Source organism: Spermophilus citellus (assembly GCF_964194105.1).
Source record: "Spermophilus citellus genome assembly, chromosome: 5".
In the NCBI taxonomy this organism is placed as follows: Eukaryota; Metazoa; Chordata; class Mammalia; order Rodentia; family Sciuridae; genus Spermophilus; species Spermophilus citellus.
In genome coordinates this window covers 83,505,146-83,524,792 of record NC_138186.1, presented here as the reverse complement: position 1 = coordinate 83,524,792, position 19,647 = coordinate 83,505,146, and the positions used below count along the sequence as shown (strand labels likewise).

Below are 19,647 nucleotides of genomic sequence, written 5' to 3'. Positions count from 1 at the left end.
ATTCAACTTTGTTAGAAGGAAGAAAAGTCATAGAAATTAGTATCTTCTGCTACTTATTAGGAGTTTCACAGAGGGGGAATTTTTTTTCCTCCTATTATACATAGTGTAGAGGTACCAATACGTTTGTTATACAATGTCCTTCATACAGCAGTTGAACAAACAATAGTATTTTAAATGAACATAAGTATTCATTTTTAAAACTATACAACACATTCAAGGAGAGGAGAGGAAGATTAAAGCAAGTCACAAACCTACAAGTGAACTCCTTTCTATTACAGGCAATGGAAGCCCTGACCACCAACTCTGGTTCCAAGTAAGTGTTTTATCCCGAGCAAATTATTTATCACTTTTTCAAATTAGTTTTTCCATATAAAAAGGGACAGTGTTAGGGTAGAATCCCCAAGCGTCCTTCCAGCTCTACAATCCTTTTGCTTCAATGTGTTGAAGCATGAGTCCCTGACGGTGTTTTCAAGTTTAAACCTTAAGAATGAGCTCTTATCCATGCATTCAAAAATAGAGATTATATTTCTAGATTTCTAGGGGAAAATATGTGCTCAAGCTCAGAGAGTTTGTACACACAACAGTAAATGTGTGGCTATATAATCTTGGTGCCAAATATAATGCTGTTGTAAAAATACTTGTGATGTTTATTCATTTATTCACTCATTTATTCATTAAATGCATTTTTTTACATGTGCCTATTATTGTGGTATTTTCTCCTTTGGTTATTAAGACTATTTGGTTACGGAGTAGAAAAACTAACAGTTTTTGCATCTGCAATTATATTAATGAGCTTTAATACCTTGTCTCATTATTTCTACATTTATCAGATGGTCATAATTTAGAGAGGTTCACAATTTGTCCAAGGTCATACATGTTAAGTGTGTGTGACTTACATGACATTCTCTTTCCCTTGATGGCTGCAGAGTTGTGACTCCAAGGTTGTGGCTCCGTCTGCTTTTTCAAATTTCTCCCACATACCACTGTTAGAGAAATTCTCAGGATCTCATACACTGGTCTTCTACATGGTGATGCCAAAGCTCCACCAGGGTCTTTGCTGTTATCAATGTATGATGTTGTTATTACCCAGCACTACTTTTAGGCACATCCCAATGCTGCCATCCCATTTTTTTTTCTTTTTTCCCACTCCAAACCTTTAGATATCTTAAATCCCAATCTCTCTTCATCCAGTATCTTGTTCCTCTCAATTACTCGAATCTTTCCCCTTATAGGGCAGCACTATTTGGGGATTTTATGTTTGCAAAGACTCCTAGCTGCTTGGAGGAAAGAAAAAAAAAGATTTAGCTTTTCTCTGCAGCTATACTCTCATTGGTGATAACTTGGTAATCTACCATTCTCCTCTCTTCATCCATTTGTCAATTATGCAGCCTAATCAGTTTCCTCCTTCTTCCCTCCAACACTGTTTGGTGCCTTATCTCAAACTTTTTAGAAGTGTTCTGCACTTATCAGTATCTCTCTTTCAGACTGCGGGGGAACTGCTTTCTCACCAGATTTCCCAACTTGCAGGGGAGTTTCCTTATCACCCCGTCTCCTGAAATCCTATTCTAGTTATACAATTATACATTAGGGGACACCCTTCGGCCTAGAGGTGCCTTTTGAGAACCTGATTGCTTTATCTGTACACTACCTACTTGCTAGGTTGTTTTGTTCCATCCCCCCACCCTAAGGACATCAGGTTTGTTTGTTTGTTTGTTTTCTCTGAAGTTGGATGCTCTACTAACATATGGGACTACAGAGGCTATCCACTCCTAGATGGCCAAGTTTTCCTCTAAATTCTGTCCCCTCCTCTTTAATACTGGCTCTCTACATTAGTATATGCATATCTTTTTATATGCTTATCTTCTCTCCCTTCTCCGTAATGCTTTCACACCATCAAGATCAGGTCTTTCTATAGATGCTGTATTGCCCTAGTTTTTCTCTTCTCTATTTTCCTCTCATCTCCAAATGCTGGTGTTCCCTAAACTTCTATCCTACACTCTTCGCCCAGCACCTTTATTATCTCTTCTTTCATCACCTCTACCTTGGTAACTGATGACCGTCCATCCTCTTTCAAAGCCCAAACAGGCTACATGTTCACCTGTGTATCCTGTCTATACATAAAACAGGATTAAGCAACTATTGCATGGTAACAGTTACACTTCCTTGAAACCCTAACAATTTTTATTCTTTCCTCTCTTCTGCCTAAGAGAAGCCAGTCAAGGGCAAATAAGTCCAGCTCTCCATTTTAACTCTTTCCCATTCTCCCTTCCTTCACATTCCCAGAGTGAATGTTCCAGGCCAGGCTCTTGTCATGCCATGTCACTACCCCACTGTCAGATGTTATTCTAGAGTGACCATTCACAAACTTTACATGCAGCCCTTGAAACAAGTATAAAAACACATAATAGATTGATCATGGGTAAGTCTCCTAAGTGTAATACCATGTGCTTTGAACATCTATATTAAGATTGCAATGTGGAAAGGGACTTAAAAACAACAAGAAACAACAACAACAACAACAAAGAACAGGTACTTGTCTTTGACTTTTTTTGGAGGGACTATGATCTCTCATTGGTGATTAACTGTGAATTGTGTTATCTATCTTTGACTTAGAGGAATATTCTGTTTTCTCCTGCATGATGTGAGAGTTTATTGACTATTCTTTTTTTATGGTTGTCTAGGCTACCTTGCTTAGTGCCATCTATAAACTTATTTTTATTATCTACTTCCCGCCCTGAAGCCTGGAATAAAACTCCATACCACAAGCTCTCTGCAGCATGACCCAACCAGTTTAAGAACAGTAATTTATAAAGTAACTCATCAAGGCCAACACTGGAAGCAACAATTGAAACCATGTAAGGGAACCTTTCTTGCTAGACATACTATGAAACTCTCACTTCCATTTTCAAGGGAATGACTGAGGCCATTCTACAGAAAAGACAATAGGAACTACTGAGCCTGCGCAAACCAAACCGGTGGCTTTAGTGAGTGTCTAGAAGTCAATATGATCGGCACAAATATGATAACTGGATACTTTTCCTTTTCTACTCTCTTGACTGTCCTAATTTTGGAAGAACTTCAAGTACATCTATCTCAGTACAAGACTAACGTAGAGCTGTGTTAAACTAGAGTAGTTGGCTCCTTTGAGAACATTCAAATCTATCTCCTTCTGTTTATCCATTGGAGGATCTGAATCTAAAGGAACCTACCTGACTTTCTTCTATAGAAAAATATTTGGATGACTGACTGAACATTTAAGGATGCTAAAATTGCTGTCTCTAACAATGTGTCACTTCTTTTCAAGGATTACATGAATAATAACAAACTATTCCTGGGTTCACAACTCTATCCTGAAGAAGCTAATGTATTACCCCAAAGTTATTTGTATTGTTCAACTTCTTTTCCTTATCCATTTAATGCAGCATAATAGACATATAGAATTTTATCATCTGGTATGGAAAATTTAAAACCAACCTTACTTTGCATGTTTTTAAGCTGACTGATGATCTAGTTCAAAAACTAGGTTAAGAAGGTAATTTTAAAGAGATGGAGAAAGTACACATTAGGGTTTTTAATGAACACACATTCCTGATATTGACCTTAGCTATACTGGGAAGTACCACTGTCTGGCTGGAGAAGAAAAAAAAGCCATTTTCCATATTCCTGTAGGTAGCTGAACAAATGGGGAGAAGTATTTCCAAAGTGTTCCAAGGACATGGACACTCAACTATTAAATAAATAAATGTGTGAATTCTAGGCCCTCTGGAAGACTAGGTAATATTTTCCTTTGTGTGCAAGAATAAAAATGTTCACCATATCAGAAGCTTTAAAAGTATGCACTGAAAATAAACAGCCAATTGATTTGATTTTTTTCCAAAAAAAAAAAACCTTTTTGTTTTTATTATTGTTCAAATGCCATTTCGGGGAGAAAAAATATAACATCCCCAACAAACTATTATGATGTGGCCTGAGCTTCTTTTCTATTTTCAAAATACTTTGGAGCAAATTGAACATGCTCAGAATGTTTTATTAACTAGAACATTTAGTTTAACTAGTTTAATTACTACTCTTTAAAAATTACTGTGATCAGTGGGAACTCCTGTGCCTGGTGTCTGTGTGGGAATGCCCCGAGTAGAACACCCACCTGCACCAGCAGCTCAACACCCAGCTTCAAAGTTCCCCAAGGGTCAAGAGAACTGGCAACCAATGGTGATGTGTGTGGCACTCCTGGAGTTTACCTTATAAATCCTTTCAATAGAAGCAGTAGCTAAATATCGCTAGAGAAAGGCCCATTTTTCCTTTTATTCTAAGTCAATTCATAGAGATGGTTTCTGTGGCTCAGGAAATAGTTAACTAATATCCTTCCAGAATAAAAATTCCTCAAGGGAATACACCATGTCTTATGAATGTTAAGTCCCTATAGTACCTACCACAGGGTCTAAACATATCCTGAATTGAGGTTATTAAACAAACACTGAAGATGTGCATTCTGATTTTACAAATCAGAAAGTTGCAAAATGCATCCAATGTCTCAAAACATGGAGAGAAGGCTCTAAAATCTCAATCCCATCCAATCCTCCTGATGCATTCAGGTGTGAAAAATAATAGGGTAAGAGGAATAGGAGCCCTGAAACTTCTTTCCTATCTACAAAAGCTTATGGGAATAGCTTTCACGGAGTCTATGTTTTGAAAAATTTCCAACTAGAAAAGGGGACAAGTGGCTTTCTATCTCATAGGTTTTCCTATATTATACTTGCATTTTGAGGTCATGCTTTAACCTTCCAATTACACAGAAAAAAAATGCACCTCTTTAATGCCAGATCACAGATCTACTTCTTGACTCAGTGAACAAGGAAACTCCTAGTGACTAGAAAAGTTTATGTGATAAACATTTTTAAAGATGTGCTATTTATCTATATGTTACAAATATATTTGGACTTTTAACATCCCTTTTCCTAAAATAATTCCATCTGAAATAAAATTTGATTTCTAATTTATTTCTCTACCATCTAGTGAACTTTCAAAATGGGAAGCATGATTTTTTAAAAAAATTACTTGCTAAATATCTAAGTACTCATATATTTTAGAAATAATGAATTGAGATTAAGAAAATTTAGCCTAGATTGGTTCCACAGTCTAGCTATTGTGAATTGTGCCGCTATAATCATTGATGCAGCCGTATCCCTATAGTGCGCTCTTTTAAGGTCCTCAGGGAATAGTCCGAGAAGTGCGATAGCTGGGTCAAATGGTGGATCCATTCCCAGCTTTCCCAGGAATCTCCATACTGCTTTCCAAATTGGCCTCACCATTTTGCAGCCCCACCAGCAGTGTACAAGTGTACCCTTTTCCCCACATCCCCGCCAACACTTATTGTTGTTTGACTTCATAATGGCTGCCAATCTTACTGGAGTAAGATGGTATCTTAGGGTGGTTTTGATTTGCATTTCTCTGATTGCTAGAGATGGTGAGCATTTTTTCATGTACTTGTTGATTGATTGTATGTCCTCCTCTGAGAAGTGTCTGTTCAGGTCCTTGGCCCATTTGTTAATTGGGTTATTTGTTATCTTATTGTTTAATTTTTTGAGTTCTTTGTACATTCTGGATATTAGGGCTCTATCGGAGGTGTGGGGGGGTAAAAATTTGTTCCCAGGATGTAGGCTCTCTATTTACCTCTTTTATTGTTTCTCTTGCTGAGAAAAAAACTTTTTAGTTTAAGTAAGTCCCATTTGTTTATTCTTGTTGTTAACTCTTGGGCTATGGGTGTCCTATTAAGGAATTTGGAGCCCGACTCCACAATATGTAGATCGTAGCCAACTTTTTCTTCTATCAGACGCAGTGTCTCTGATTTGATATCTAGCTCCCTGATCCATTTTGAGTTAATTTTTGTGGATGGCGAGAGAAAGGGATTCAATTTCATTTTGTTGCATATGGATTTCCCCTCAATAGATGAATGGATTAAAAAAATGTGGCATCTATACACAATGGAGTATTATGCAGCACTAAGAAATGACAAAATCATAGAATTTGCAGGGAAATGGATGGCATTAGAGCAGATTATGCTAAGCGAAGCTAGCCAAGCCCTAAAAAACAAATGCCAAATGTCTGCTTTGATATAAAGAGAACAACTAAGAACAGAACAGGAAGGAAGAGCATGAGGAAAAGACTACAGTAAACAAAGACGAATGGGGGGAGAGAAACGGAGAGAGAAGGGAAAGCACATGGAAATAGTAGGAGACCTTCAATGATACATAAAATTATAAGAGGTTATGAGGGGCAAGGGGGTGGGAAAAAAAGGGAGAGAATTGAACAACAGCAGGGGAGGTAGAGAGGGAAGATGGGAGGGGAGGGGAGGGGAGCGGGGATAGTAGGGGATAGGAAAGGTAGCAGAATACAACAGTCACTAATATGGCATTATGTAAAAATGTGAATATGTAACAGATGTGATTCTGCAATCTGTATTTGGGGTGAAAATGGGAGTTCAAAACACAATTTGAGTCAAATGTATGAAAGATGATATATCATGAGCTATGTAATGCTTTAAATAATCAATAAAAAAAATTAAAAGAAAAAAAAAGAAAATTTAGCCTAAATGAAACTCCAAAAGCAACAACAACAAAAAAAGTAGTGGCCTCTCCTTTTACTTCTAACTCCCACAACTTTCTAGAAATCTCTGTTAATTACTACAGAGTAATGTGTAAATTAGGTATCAGTCTACTTAGGTAGTACACTTAGAAGACATGAGTAATTAGAGGATCAATGCATCTTATGATTAAGAACAGACAGCTTCTAGAGGAAGAGAAATCAAACTATACAACATAACAAAAATAAATAAAGAAAAATACCATTCCAGCAAGACAGATGCACAGAAAGGAAGAGGAAAAAAAAAAACTAGGACTACTTTAATTGAAAGGGGGAATTTTAAAAAATGAGAAAAATAAAGACATGGTCAGGAAAAAAATATATATATATGGGAAGAGAGACAGTATGAAAAGTGAATGGAATATATTTCTACTAGTGTGAACAAAACATGAGCTATTTATCATTTTACAGAAAGACAGAAAACCCTGTGAAATTAGTTTGAAGCAAATATGTCCTAAATTCAGTCATTTTGAGACATACTTAGAGCCACTGCTGCTATTTTGAAGTGAATCCTAGATATTTTTAAACGAAGGCATACATATGGAATTTAATCTTCATGGAAATGGCATTAAGAAAACTATTGTTTGGATCATCAATACAAGTTGTCTTAGAATTTAAACTTGGAGAATGTAAGGAAATTCCTGTTTGGAAAAGAAAATGTTAAAACATTACAGCAGTCCAACTGGTGGTAAGACTGAATTTTGGTTAAAAATAAAGAATACAACTCTAGCTAGATATCATAGAAGACACAAAAAGAGTATTTTAGTTTATTTAGATACTCACAAACTAAGATAAAAATCCAATTAAAGGGGACTAGGGTTGTAGCTCAGTGGTAGAGCGCTCGCCCTAGCATGTGCAAGGCCCTGGGTTCAATCCTCAGCACCACATAAAAATAAATAAATAAAATAAAGGTATATAAAAGAAATTCATTCCTTCATCCCTTAAAAAATCCAATTAGAGGACAATGCAATAATATAAATAAGGACTAAAATACATGATCCAGTTAATAAAAACTACAGGAGATTAAAAAATTAAAAAGGAAAGCAATAAATCATGTAATAAATCAAGGAAAACCTTAAGAAAAATTGGATAATAATAGTACATCTTTAAGTTATTCTGAAGATCAAAGAAGTTGATGTTTATAAAGCATTTAGAATCACATCGAACATAAAATCCATAATAAATATGACTATTATACTGGTAATAAAGCCTTATCCTTTCTTGATTTTCCTCTTAATTTTATCTTCTAGCTGGTGTCCAATCACTCTTTTATCATTCTCACATTATCTGAATATATAGCCTAAGTTCTGACTTATTTTTGAACTAACGGCAGTCTTGCTTCACTAAAGATTAACATTGGTGAGGTAAAATAATAACTGAAAATTTTTATCTTGTCAGATGCAGTGGTAGACCCCTGGCATTTATCATGCTAACCTACTCTCTACATTTATTTCATAATTGACTATTTTGTGAAACTTTTTCAGCACATTTGGTTTCCATAACCACCTGACCATCTTTTTGTCTAGTGTTTCTTTATATATTGCTGTCTACATCATTCCATTCCCCATTTCCTGTGTTCACCCCTTAAATTCTGGTATTCTTCAGGTATCCATTGTTGACCCAAGGCCCTTTCTCTTTTATATTTTCCTTGTGGTTTAACTCTTATATTTCAAATCATCATCCACAAGCTGCTGAACACGTACAATTGAAAGTTCCACAAGCACTTAGTTCAGTTCAGTAGTTCAGTATCTCCAAAGCTAAACTCAATCTACTGTTCCCCTCAATTTTACCTGTACTGATGTAAGTTATGGCTCCACTCTACATATAGTCACTCAAGTCAAAAAAACTGGAAATAACAATCTGTCTTTCTTCTTCCTCTTCTACATTCAATCATTCATTAGTACATTTCAACTCTACTGTTGTGTTTATTCTCCTTCTTTACTACCATCACCCTCGTCTATGTTCTAATCATCTCTTGCTTAAGCTGGAACAACAATTTCAAAACTGATCCTCAACCTCCAGTTTGGTCCCTCTATGCCATCATTCATAGAGCTGACCATAAATGACATTATAACCTAAGTCCTATCTTTCTCCAAGATTATCCATCACCTAAAGAATAAAATTCTAATCCTTTAACTTGGAAATTTATCCCTTTACCACATTATCTCTATATTTTTCTCTCCATTTTCAATCAACAGCCACTATGGTAATTATGGAATATGTATATATAAAAGATATTTGCATAGTTCTCATATATAATACTGTGATATCTTGATGTAATATTTTATTCATACTTTGAAAATTAAGAAACTGGTGTTGAAATCAACTTGCTTATAGAAATCAAATCAATAGAAATGAAGTTGATAATTGAATCTGAACCTAATTTTATTTCTCAATGGAATTTCCTTCAGTCCATCTCATTCCATATTTAGAACCACCAGCATTTAACACATTACCTGGTACATATAATAGCAGTTAATTAAATGTTAAACTGAATTGACTGTTGAAAAACAGGAGAAAAGATGGATTACAACATTATAATCATAAAAAGAATCATCCTGCCGCTGACTGAAGAAGAAATAGAGATTGCAGAATTACCTCATAGGTACTATAAATAGAAATAATGGCCCCTGTGGCTGAATTTGAAAAATAATGTGTCTCTTTTTATCCATTTATATTTAAATATATTATATAATCAAATGATATAATTTTCATATTATCAAAAGTACATTTAAGACTCCTTTTATTTTTAATTCTTATTTGAATACCTTATTCAAGTGTTTTATTTACTTTAAGAGGAGCAAAACAAAGGGAAATATGAGTATTTACATTGACATAATTTCTCATTTAAGTATATAGTGTGTGTTTATATTGTGTATTTGTGTGTGATTATGAAAGATATATGCATTAATATCATATATATATATGCAATGGAAATGCTCAAACTATTTTTAAATTTAGAAATTGATGACTTCAATAATATTTAGGAAACTCATTCATCAGACAGAATCATTGCAAAGCATTTAAAAGATCACCTGGAACCTCTGAGACCCATCAAATAATTTCAATAATTATGAAAAATACAGTTGTACAGCCAATCTGTATCCCAGGTTGCAACCAAATAAAACTTCAAATAACATACTCATAAATGGTTAAAGAAAAAAGGAATTAAAATGGAAACATTGACAAATCATTAAACACAATGATGAGCTATGGTTATTCAACAATTGGGCTTCTAGTAGTTTCACACCACTGGGCTAGGATAAAACATGCTCTGCTGGCATTTTTCATCTGCCAAAATAGCCATTTGCAATTAAAAATTAAAACTGGCATTACTTCTTTGCAAGTAATTATCAAAAGCTAGTGGCTGTCTTCTTTGTTTATACTGTTTCTTGTATCAGGACTTTATTCCAGTTTGAAATTTTCTTCACATTTTTTTTCTTTTAGGCCATAATAGTCCCAATACTAATATCTTAACACTTTCAACATTAATAATTTCAATGCAGTCCCCAAATATTATGGCATTTCTAAAAACTGGTTTGAAGGATGTGGAGTATCTTATGTTCCTATTATGAGCTTAATAGAAAGCTGTATAAATTATATAAGATTTCTCTGTACTTAAGGAAAATCAGTGATTTTTTAAGGAATGCAGGGGCAAAAATAAAATACAAATATGAATTTCTATAGATACACACATAATTCAGGACAGAATATATATCTAAATAATAAAGCAATTCACTGGGTCTGATGCATTCTGGTAGAGTGGCCAATAGGGTGAAATTCCATCTTCCACAGGGGAACCAATAGAGTATTTTGGAGATCTGGGGTGTCCCTCAGTAAATCAGCAGGCACTGCTCTGGGTGACAGTAATATGGCAGTGAACAGAAAAACCCTGCTTTTAATGATTGTGTGTGTTGGAGAGGAGAATCAATAAACAACTTTCTCCCCCAAGAAGAGGAGGAATGTGTTCTTAAGGAAGACTTGGGAAAAATCACCTTGGCTACTATGCAGCATAGATCTTGGGGAGTTCAGAGTGAAGTGAGAGCAACTGGTTAGAAAGAAACCCTCCAGCTCAGAGATGAGGAGGGGAAACACAAACTATACTAGGAAACTTTTTATTCCAAATACTCATTTCATTTTTGATAGCATATTAGACTCAACAATATCTTCCACCATCTCGGTTGGATCACAACACTGTTGTGCCCATGCACAAGTGAAGATAAGGAGGACCAAAAGTCTAACATGTCTTATTTCAAGTCACAAAGCTACTTAGTTGAAAAGCTGGGAGAAGAGCATTAGTGTCCTATTTCTAGCCCCATATATTTTCCCTTTAAATGAATCATCAGTAGCTTACCTCTAACTAAACTGAAAACACTTGATAGTTCCTTCATCTTATCCTTCACCCAAATCTCTTTTGTGGAAGATTTCCAAGGAAAATTATTTACTTATTCATTAAACAAGCATCTATTGAGGATCTACTAGATACTAGAGAACTTACTAGGTACTTGAGATTCAGAGATAAGTAGGAAATTTTAGTTCACCCTCCTGCTGGACAGAGAAAGTATCCCATGATAATAACACAGTAGGTAGAAAACATCATTAGGATGACACTTCTAGAGTGCCATGGAATCTGAGTCAAGAGGCACCTAACCCATCCTGGAAGACTTTCTAGAAGTGTACCCAAAAGGAAGCCATTCCTACATTTTGTTTTTAAACAAGCAAGCAAACAAACGAAAACCAGTAGGAGATGGAAAGCCAGAGTGCAAGAAGTGAGAAAGGTCCAAGAACACAGATGAATAAAGGAATAGTAGTGAGACACAAGAGGAAGAAGTTTAGTAAGTCTTGGGACCAGGGTGCATATTAGAGAGGAGTGGCTGGAATGAGGCCAAAGAGATGGGCAGAGGTTCTCCTGAGCTGTTCCAAGAAATCTGGAGCTCAACTGACACTACTGTGTCCATTTTTCCACCTCTAAGCACCCCTCAGCCCACTGAAATTATATTTTTTACCCCACCACTCCACTGAAGCTGCTGTCTCAAAGGCCATCGGTGGCCTTTTTTGTCAACAGTCCAGTGAAGTCTTACCCAAATTTTTAGTCCTTTCTTCAGCAGCAGAAACTACTAAGCGTAATTTCCTTTTTGTATGATCTTCTGTTATAGTTTGGATATGAGTGCCACCCAAAGACTCGCGTGTTCAAGGATTGGTCCCCAATGCAGTAACTTTTAGAGGTGGTATTTTGGGGAGTGATTATAATATCAGCTGTGCTCTGACCTCATCAATGAATTAATCCACTGAGGACATATCAAACTGGTGAAAACAATCTGCCAATTCTCTATCTTTAACATTTTTCTTATTATTAATCCACTGAGGACGTCATCATTGATGGTATTATTGGAACATGGTAGAAAATGTAGTAGATGGGACCTAGTTGGAGGGAGTGGGTCCTTGGGGACATACCCATGGAAGGAATATATTGTCCTTGGTCCCTTCTTCTTTCTCTGCTTTCCGACTGCCATGAGGCAAGAAGCTTTCCTTTGCCACTCCCTTCTGCCATGCCCTTCTGCCATGATGTTCTGTCTCACTTTAAGCCCAAAGCAATGGAGCCAGCCAACCATGGACTGAAATCTCTGAAACCATGAGCCAACTAAGTCTTTCTCCTTTAAGTTGTTTATGAAAGGTATTTTGGCCACTACAATGAAAAATTAACCAAAATTTCCATTATTTTTAGAAAGATAAGATCTCCTGGCTTTTTTTCTTGGCCTTTGGGTTGCTTTATCATGGGTTTTCCAGGTTTTTCTTTGGAGTCTTACTGTTCCATTCACTATTTGATGTTAATGTTCCCAAGACTGTCCTCCACCAGTGCATTTCCTGGACTATTTAATATTTTCTGCTCCTTGCTTTAATTACCATGAAACTGCTACAGGCTTTTAAATCTAAATGTGTGATTAGGCATTTATATTAACCTCCAATTTTAAATAAATTCATTCATTCAAAATTATCTTTATTGCATACCCTTTATGCAGGAATAGTTTTGGTTGCTGATCCAAGACCCATTGGAAAGAGATTAGTTCATTGCTATGTTCCTGCAACTAATACTCTCCACCTGAATAACACAAAAATATCTTCAAGTCATGCCCAAATGTGAACTCTTATTTTCATGAATATGTGCCTTTCATGTTAGTGAAGGTCACTCCCTAAATAATCCAGGTCAGAGCCATCCTGCTCATACCACATATCAAACTGGTGAAAACAATCTGCCAATTCTGTATCTTTAACATTTTTCTTATTAAACCCTTTTTTCACAGTTAACTGCCTTAGTTCTTAGGCAATCATCTCTCATTTTTCTAGAACAGTCCATTGCACATACTAGAGAGTCAAGACACATTTGAAGAACAAATTTATGAATAAAAGAATGCAAGAATGAATGGAAATTTCAGAACTGCTACCACCTAATTATAGTCCATACCAACTCCATTTTGAATCCTCCAGTTCAGTTTCCAAACTGGTAAAATGGAGGTATTTCCAAAATTCATATTCAATTAGATTGTTCCCATGGTAAACTTTTCTTTACCATTCATTGACCAGTACTGACTATAGGATAAAAACCAGACTCTATGGACAGCATCTGAGACTATCAAAGATCACATACATGCCTTTCCCTAAACCCTCTTTTCTTGCTGCTGTCCTCAGCTTGCACATACTTAAAACAGTAAATATGCTGGTTCACAATTCCATATCTCTTCTCCACCAAGATTGCTCATTTCCCCCTTGCTTTATCCACTTGAAAATTAACAACTCATTTGGACAAACTTGGCTCATGCCTCATTTCCCCTTCAATGACTATGCTGAGCTTTCTTCTTTCTCTCCTACACTTCTATTTTATCCACAAATCTTTCTAACCTGTCTCGTCTGTAACAGCACCAGTAATACTGTTTCAAACTTGTTCTCATGTTTGTAATCGCCCCATGGTGAAATTTTTCCCTTGAGAGTGGAGGCCTCTGTCTCATTAATTTGTGAATTAGCACCACTAGACATTCAAAAATTTATAGATGGATAAATAGATTAATGAATAAGTAAATAACATGGGTCACAGAAATATTTTAGGAAGGGCAATGATATGATATGATTTGCATTTTAAAAAAGACTGTGGTATCAGAGGGAAAGCAAGCTATGAACAGATGCCAAATGATTAGGAGAATATTATAAATTATTAATATTACAAAAAGTTTTAGAGAAACAGGAAGAAACAGTAGAAATAGCAAGAGAAGGAGGCAAATATGTTCAAAAATATTAGTGAAGAAACAGAATTTAATGTCTGTTTGGATGGCTAGCAAGAGCAAATATGAGAAAAATGATATGAGAAATATGAGAAAAAATGATGACTTCAGGTGCCTAGCTTGAGTAGCTGAACTATTCTTCTAGTTTACTCACAATTACTATCATGTTATAAAACCAGCCAAAGATATATTTGACAAGGTTATGAGTTATATATCTGTACAACATTGTTTGCTGTGTAATTTCTCAGAACCACCTTCGCTCTATCAATGTAAATTTATATATGGAACCCCATCATGTATTTCTCTGCCTCCACAGTTATAATTCTAAAACTTTCCTTTAAAGGGAGAAATTAAAAAGGGACAAACAACATTCAAAGAAAGAACCTCATAGTTCAATAACTCAACTATGAGGAACAGATAGAAAACATGGCTGACCACTAAACAGCAGTAAAGGTACAGATCTCCTACACTCCACTACTTTATAGATTGAAAAAAAATATTTAAATTAAGTAATCTTTTATGGTCATGCCGTCAGTAGGCTAGGAATGTACTCCTGAAACCACACTCTATATTATTAAAATATAATAATAATGATGATTTTTGTATATTTAACAGAAATTGTCTTTACCTGAAGCATAATTTTAAACATACCCTCGTTTCTTGGCAATGAAAACACTTATCTACCAAGTAAATTCATCCCTGAAGTACCTCATTAATCACAATGCACTTGTTCTTGGCAGGAACCTTAATATGCTACAAACACTGTTATTAAAGTAAGATTTGGGGATTCCCAGGCTGGCAAGAATTAGTTAGTTACACCTCTCTAGAAAGTATTTTCTTATAATTTCCTATATAATTAATGATCTTATTAGGCTTACAGATCAAAGCAACTTTGCTTTATTAATTTAATATGTATAAAGTCCAGTTATTCAAAACTCATTCAAACTCATAAGCAGCAATTGCCAATGATGGCCTCTTTTCCTCAGGGTCTGCTGTAGTTGCATACAATCTCCCAGAATATGACACTTTCCATTCTATTTGTATGTTGATGTGTATCTAGCACCCCTATCTAACTGCTCAGAAATTACAGCTTCAGTCTCTAGAGGTGTATAACACTAAAGTTTACATCAGCAACACCATATTAACAATTTATTCCCTACCTACCACTAAAGACACAGCTAGACTCATAAAGCCTGATGAGTAGAGAAGTGTCCAAATTTTAATCTTTTAAAAAATAATTCATCAAAATGTGTAAAATTTCTGTAAGCCCACAAAAACTTGTTAAGCACCAGGATATTAAACAGAAAATGTTGCACTGTGAGAAATTTTCATACATGTTGGAGAACAATGCTTAGGAGATACAAAGTAGGTAGTCCAATCAAAGTTGTCTCTAACCCTCTCTGAATTATATAGTGTATAATTTACCAAAACTGAAAGGCTATACATGCTATGTATCATATTGAGAATTCAAAGCAATGAATATTTTGAGCCTATTGTTATAAAATCATTTCCATACAGTGTATATTTGCTGCCAAATCGAGCATCATCACTGCTAAAAATTTTTAGTGTATCTTGACACGTCAAAATAATTTACTAGGCTGATTAAATAATAGGATTAATTATATATCAAACCAGAGGTGATGAACATGTAAAGTGTCAGGAGTGTTTCTTTATGTCTATCATTAATTACAGTATCCACATCTGAATCAATGTGAATTAGTGAATAATATGTTATACCTTTTAATGTAATAATGATGCAACACAACATTCTCCTTGTGTATTTTGTAAAATGGAAAGTTGGCTGGAATATTCTACCGAATCCTACACAATCATATCAGTCTGGGACTGTAAAATTTTCCAGACACCAGAGCCCCACAGATTGTAGACTCAACCAATTTCCTGATTTCTACGTGGTCAAATTTCAGGTTCACCTATTTACAAAACCATTCCCTTCTTCCACGTTATTAAAAAAAAATTCCAATATTGGTGCCAATGCTTCATCCCAGATGAGGGATATATATATGGATAACACACCTCATTCTAAAAGAAACATAGTTCGTGTATTCCAAACATATTTTATTAGGAAACAATGAACAAATCAGTGAGTGCCTGCGACTTTCCCTATGGGTCTCCTAAGGCTGACATGTTTATATATCATTTTAACATAAAGGATCGGGGCAGGACACTAAAAAAGAAGAAAAGAAGAAAAAAAAAGGAATGTATTAGATAGAGTGTGAAAGCATTAAAACAACCATGAAATGTCCAGATAAATCTAACTCTTAACAGGAGATTGAATGAATGGACGTTGTGGGAAAAACAGTAGTAAACTTTAAAGCCACTGAAAGGTTTTAAATGCCTAAGGGAAAAATAAACATTTGCTTCCAATCATTTTCTCATTAAGCATTCTCTGTTAGATGGCAAACGCTAACTTAAAACCCAGGCTTTGACTTGGCGCCTTACACTCCGACCTAACCCACAGTCTGATCCCGGTCAAAGACAGCTCATTTGCGCTTCAACTAATAGCACCTTGGCCCCACTACCTCGCCGCTGGTCTCCCATCGCCCGCGCCACCAGCCCTGGCCACAGCGCGGGAGCGTTGCTTCGCCTGGCCCGCTAGCCGCTAGCCTCTTCTAGGCCCTGACCACCTTCTCTGAGGCAAGAAGGGCTACACACACTGACAGATTTTCCGTTGGTGGTAGCTGTGGTGGTGGTAAGGCGTGTTTCCGGGCGCACTTAAAACCTAGCAGCTTTCCAAGTAGCAGCTTCCCCTGCTCCGCCCCTAGGACTTAGAACCCAGCCCTCGCTGCCTCCTCTCTCAACCCGGTCCAACCCCGCCATCACCTCCTAACCTCTCCCATAGACTCTCAAGCCTCACACGGACTCGTGTTCCCCCGGTGCATATCCCAACTCCTGGGCGCCTGGCTCAGTTGAAGTTTATGTATCTCAGGACTTAATTACTCCCAATTACTGCTTAAGCTGAAGTCACGCATCCGCCAGGATCCCGCCCCATGCCTGCCTGAAGCTGCAGGGCACTTCATTGGGTGCCCTCGGGGAGAAGGTTCAAACTGGGAGGTGGGAGAGGTGGAGCTGCGGGAGGTGGAAGGCTCCTGGAGGAAGACCACAAACACGTGCAAAGAAATAAAACCCACCACGTGTGCGCGCGCGAGTGTGTGTGTGTGTGTGTGTGTGTGTGTGTGTGTGTGTGTGTGTCCACGCGTGCGCGCGCGTCAGGTCAGGACGCGGGCGCCAAACCCGCCGCAGGGGGCCAGGCGCAGGGGCTTCTCGGAGCAGGCGTGGCGGGAGCGCGCGGGGGGCGCGGGTACTTACACGAATGCGTGGTAGATGAACGCCCAGCCGCGGGGTCTTTCCAGCACGTTGTAGAGATAGTTCTGCACTCGCCGGTACTTGACGTTTCGCCGGCAGCTCTGGCTACTAGTGTAGGAGAGCGGCTTCCCCAGCAGGCTCATCCGGGCCCCCTGCTTGCCCCGGCGGCTCTCCCTCAGGCCGCCGCCGCCGAGCGCGGCCGCGCGGGTGCCCAGCAGCAGCAGGCCGTCGCCCCTGGCGGCCGCGGAGTTCAGCAGCACTCTGCCCCGGCCGGACTCCACATCCTTCATGCCGCTGCCCAGGCGCCCCCCGCCCGCCGCCGCCGCCGCCGCGCTGCTCTTCACCCAGAGCCCGGCGGCGCCGCCCTCCTCTCCTCCCGCGTGGTGGCGGGGCATGGCATCACCACGGGCACCGGGAGGGGGGTGCCAGCGCCTGCGGCGGGGGCAGTGGCCTCATGTGCGCCGGCGGGTTTGAAGGAGGAAGCCGGCGGCCGACGGGGCGCCCGCGTGCCAGAGACCTCCGAGCCGGGGGCGGGAAGCAGGCAGCCAGCAAACCACCGGGTCTTTGGGGCGGGGGCCGAGGGGGGTGTGCGGAGGAGGCCGAAGAGTCTCAATTCCTAGCAGCCTTTAGCTTCGAATTCGAAATCCGAAGTGTTTGGGGGCGTCACTTTGAGAGGGTTTATCTTGCTCCCTCTCATTCCCGCGGCTACCACTACCTCCTTCCCGAAGCGGCCCCAGGCCTGGAGCGGGGCTGTGAGGGGCGCTCCTAGGCGCGCTCCCACGCGCGCACACCCGGCCGCAGGCTCCCCCTTTCTTCTCTCCTTCCACTCCCCACGCCCAGACTGTCTTCCCCCTCCCCCCACGGAGAACGGGCCTCCTGAGCCAATCTCCGGGGCAGGAGTTTGATTTGGTTCTCCCCAGGGATCTGGAGCTGTCCGGAAGGTTAAGTCTGCCGTGTGCCCTGTGGAGAAACTGGAGACGCAGGTCGCTGCGCTCACCCGCCGCTAAGCCGCCGCCGTGCCAAGTCCTGACATCCTTCTTCAGGGGGTGTGAACAGGAACAGCCCTGTCCTGCCCTCCAGGTACTAGCTAGCCCGTTGGAGGAGAGCGAGGCAGCGCTCCGGGCAGTGGCTCCTGGGTTCCCGCGCAGGGAGCAAGTCTTCGGTATTTCAGTGGGCACAACCGAAAGAAGCTGTTGCCTAGTCCGCCAGTCGGGGACCCGACTTCCCTCGGCTCACTCCAGCCTGCAGGCTGTGACTTTCCATCCTAGCATCCGACAGCATGCCCGCGAGTAACTGAACATCCTTCCCATCTCGGGGGTGGGGGGGGGGAAGGGGGGGGGCGTGAAACTCCAAAGTGGCTTCTCGGCGGTGAGCGAGTTGCCCGGGGCTCCGCCTGACAGCCAAGACTGGGAGAATGAACTCAGTTCCCTCCGTCAAGAAATTTCCATTTTAATCCGAGAAAGTCATAAAACTGCTAAGTCTCCGCAGTGGCGACTGTGGCCCCAGTGTCTGGGAGAGGAGTTCCAGAGAGTGGGAGCCCAGGGCACGCCACCTTACCCCCATATGCTGTATTTTACATGGTTAGAGACGTGCAGTGAGGAGCCACCGGTTGGGTCTCCCACCACCTCTGGCACCTGGGCGGCCCAACACCCACGCTTTTGGTGGAGTGGGACGCCACAGTTCCTCTGGCTTTCAAAAACAGTGTCGGTAATAAAACATCGCCTTCAGCATAAGGATGCCAGGCTTGGGGACTTCTTCCAAGAGAGTAGCTTTCCTTTTAAATATGAAAGAAAACAATCACCAAGTTAAGCCCAACTAAGCTTCCACCACAACGCTATGGCAGATAGTTGCAAGGTGGGTTGTTCCGTGTGACTTCCTTCCTTAAATCTAAACCAATAATAAGGCAAAAGTCTTACTTCAGCTATCCCCGCCCTTCCTCGAGATAAATACTCTACCAACTCTCTCTGGTACTGACACCCACGCCTGCGGCAACTATTTTCTGCTTTTGGTAATAGCTTCATTTAAACGATTTGCTTTTATTTTTTATTCTTATCGCTCCTGGTCACCTCAGGACCTCGCTTTTCCCCCTAAGCTTCTGAGCAGCAGGCACTAGCTCCCAGCTCCGTGCAGCTGGCAGCGGTGCCACGTGACTGTGAGCCAGGCACCAACACTCAGAGCCACTCTTGCTTTCCCCTAATACACTTCACACCCACGCACTGTGGAGGTGCGAGAGAGATTGCTCCGTGCCCTGCCATTCTGGGCAGATGCAGATCGCGTTCTGGAACGAGCTTTCCAATCCTAGAGCTGCGCGGGGACCCCGGCTGAAGGCGGGGGGAGTTCGCTGTTCCTATATTTAGATTCCCCATGGAGTTTCTGTGCAGGGGCTTTCAGGGTGAAGGATCTGGAGACT

The 19,647-nt window shown here is 39.6% G+C and overlaps 1 protein-coding gene across 5 annotated transcripts in view; it reads right to left on the bottom strand.

The window, feature by feature from the left end:
• Positions 1–18,821, bottom strand: part of KCNQ5 (potassium voltage-gated channel subfamily Q member 5) — a 551,365-nt gene extending 532,544 nt beyond the window's left edge. For 2 of the 5 annotated variants that reach the window (XM_081293795.1, XM_081293798.1), the window contains exon 1: positions 17,241–18,820. In XM_081293795.1, the coding sequence (XP_081149921.1) occupies positions 17,241–17,632 (392 nt within the window). In that variant the 5' untranslated portion in view covers positions 17,633–18,820. Of the gene's footprint in view, positions 1–17,240 lie in introns of all 5 variants that reach the window. The other 3 variants (XM_081293796.1, XM_081293797.1, XM_081293799.1) reach the window with 3 other exon arrangements.
• Positions 18,822–19,647: the final 826 nt, after the last annotated feature.